This window comes from Rhinoraja longicauda, chromosome 16 (genome assembly GCF_053455715.1).
Source record: "Rhinoraja longicauda isolate Sanriku21f chromosome 16, sRhiLon1.1, whole genome shotgun sequence".
NCBI classification, from domain to species: domain Eukaryota; kingdom Metazoa; phylum Chordata; class Chondrichthyes; order Rajiformes; family Arhynchobatidae; genus Rhinoraja; species Rhinoraja longicauda.
The window spans coordinates 44,677,201-44,679,933 of NC_135968.1; the positions used below are offsets into that span (position 1 = coordinate 44,677,201).

Genomic DNA, 2,733 nt, shown 5'->3' on the forward strand with positions numbered 1-2,733 from the left:
TACATTAAAATGCAGAATATATCTCATCTATCAATTCACAGATTTTTGTTACTTTTCTTTTTAAATGTTTCTGCCTACTAAAATGGCACCATGACATACTACGGTTTTTAGGGTCGAGTGGTCTATCTTGCTCTGCTCTATTATCTTTGGTCAGGGGAGAGGGAGACTAGAGAAATGTCAGGTGTGAAAACGACGGATCAGAGGTTCATCAAGGAAATGTAGAATGGTTCGTTGGTAGCTGAGGGATCGTTACAAGAAGGCATACAATTAGCAAAATTAATCGGGAAGACAGTGAAAATAGTCGGAGAACTATAGTTTAGATTTAGATTTAGAGATACAGTGTGGAAACAGGCCCTTCGGCCCACAGGGTCCGTGCCGCCCAGCGATCCCCGCACATTAACACGATCCTACACACACACTAGGGACAATTTTTTTTACATTTGCCCAGCCAATTAACCTACATACCTGTAGGTCTTTGGAGTTGGGGGGGGGGGGGGGGTAGGGATGGAGAGAGAGGGAACGTTTTTATGGTTGGGGGGGGTAGGGATGGAGAGAGAGGGAACGTTTTTATGGTTGGGGGAGGAGGGATGGAGAGAGAGAGGGAACGTTTTTATGGTTGAGGGGGAGGAGGGATGGAGAGAGAGAGGGAATGTTTTTATGGTTGGGGGGGAGGGATGGAGAGAGGGAGGGATGGAGAGAGAGAGGGAACGTTTTTATGGTTGAGGGGGAGGGATGGAGAGAGGGAACGTTTTTATGGTTGGGGGAGGAGGGATGGAGAGAGAGGGAAAGTAAGGGTTAAGGAGTTGTAAGCTGCCCAAGCGAAATATGAGGTGCTGTTCTTCCAATTTGTGTTGGGCCTCACACTCTGACAGTGGAGGAGGCCCAGGACAGAAAGGTCAATGTCTCTTTCCACCAGGTGACACGCGTGTTGAGTGTGTTGAGTATTATTTTTATTCGGTGGAGGGAGGATGGCCATCGGGCACCGAGCGAGCGGCTACAGAGGGGAGGGGAGGGGGAAACTAGACCCAAAGGGGAAGAAACCCTTCGTTGTTGCTGCAGGTTGCAGCAATAAGAGGGAAGTGCGAGCGCGCGTGGGAGTTACGCGCATCGTCGGGAGCGAGCGGCGGACGTACACGCGCATCGCCGGGAGCGAGCGGCAGGCGTGCGTGCACGCGCATCGTCGGGAGCGAGCGAGCGAGCGTGCACGCGCGGGGTGGGCTCGGGGAGGATCGCGCCCGAGGTCTCGTAACCAGGGAGAGAGAGAGAGAGGAGGGAGGGGGAGAAGTAGAGAGGGGAGGGAGAGAGAGGAAGGGAGGTGGAGGGAGAAGGAGGGGGAGAGAGAGGTGTGAGAGAGAGAGAGAGAGAGGGGGGGGGGGGGTAGAGGGGGGAGAGAGAAGGAGAAGTAGAGAGAGAGAGAGAGAGAGGGGGAGAGGTGTCTCCTCGGTGACGCGGACAGGGGGTGGGGGGCCGGGGGGCCGGGCCGTGAGCCGTTAGGTGAGGTTCCCGGTCCCGCCCAGCTGTGAGAGCCAAGATGGCCGAGGCCGACGGGCCGGAGACGACCACGGAACACGAGCGGATCCTGCAGGAGATCGAGAGCACCGACGCGGCCTGCGTGGGGCCCACACTCCGGCAAGTGGCGGCTCGGGCTGGGCTGGGGTGGCGGGGGCCCAGAGAGACGGTACCGGCGCCGCCGCCGCCGCCGCCCTCACACACACTGCACTCCACATACATCACACACACCTGGCCCCGTCTCCACTACCCCCCCCCCGTCTCCACTCCCCCCCCCCCGTCCCCACCCCCCCCCCCCGTCTCCACTACCCCCCCCCCCCGTCTCCACCCCCCCCCCCGTCTCCACCCCCCCCCCCGTCTCCACTCCCCCCCCCATCTCCACTCCCCCCCCCGTCTCCACTCCCCCCCCCCGTCCTCCACTCCCCCCCCGTCTCCACTCCCCCCCCCCCCGTCTCCACTCCCCCCCCGTCTCCACTCCCCCCCCGTCTCCACTCCCCCCCCCGTCTCCACTCCCCCCCCCCCCCCCCCGTCTCCACTCCCCCCCCCCCCCGTCTCCACTCCCCCCTCCACTCCCCCCCCCCGTCTCCACTCCCCCCCCCCGTCTCCACTCCCCCCTGTCTCCACTACCCCCCCCCCCCCCGTCTCCACTCCCCCCCCCCCCCCCATCTCCAATCCCCCCCCCCCCCCCCGTCTCCACTCCCCCCCCCCCCCCGTCTCCACTCCCCCCCCCCCCCCCGTCTCCACTCCCCCCCCCCCGTCCTCCACTCCCCCCCCCCCGTCCCCACTCCCCCCCCCGTCCTCACCCCCCGTCCCCACCCCCCGTCCCACCCCCGTCCCCACCCCCCGTCCCCCCCGTCCTCCCCCCCCCGTCCCCACCCCCCCCCCCCCCGTCCTCCACTACCCCCCCCCCCCCGTCCCCACTACCCCCTGTCTCCACTCCCCCCTGTCTCCACTCCCCCCCCCCCCCGTCTCCACTCCCCCCCCCCCCCCCCGTCTCCACTCCCCCCCCCCCCCCCCCCGTCTCCACTCCCCCCCATCTCCACTCCCCCCCCCCCCCCCGTCTCCACTCCCCCCCCCCGTCTCCACTCCCCCCCCCCATCTCCACTCCCCCCCCCCCCCCGTCTCCACTCCCCCCCCCACCCCCCCCCCCCCCCCGTCCCCACTCCCCCCCCCCCGTCCCCACTCCCCGCCCCCCACTCCCCCCCCCCCCCCCCCGTCCCCACT

At 65.3% G+C, this 2,733-nt stretch overlaps 1 protein-coding gene across 3 annotated transcripts in view; it reads left to right on the plus strand.

Moving 5' to 3' along the window:
* Positions 1-1,430: 1,430 nt before the first annotated feature.
* The window catches only part of LOC144601507 (exocyst complex component 6-like), a 161,371-nt gene continuing 160,068 nt past the window's right edge, over positions 1,431-2,733 (plus strand). For all 3 annotated transcript variants that reach the window (XM_078413722.1, XM_078413723.1, XM_078413724.1), the window contains exon 1: positions 1,431-1,629. In XM_078413722.1, coding sequence (XP_078269848.1) covers positions 1,532-1,629 — 98 coding nt within the window. In that variant the 5' untranslated portion in view covers positions 1,431-1,531. The remainder of the gene's footprint in view (positions 1,630-2,733) is intronic.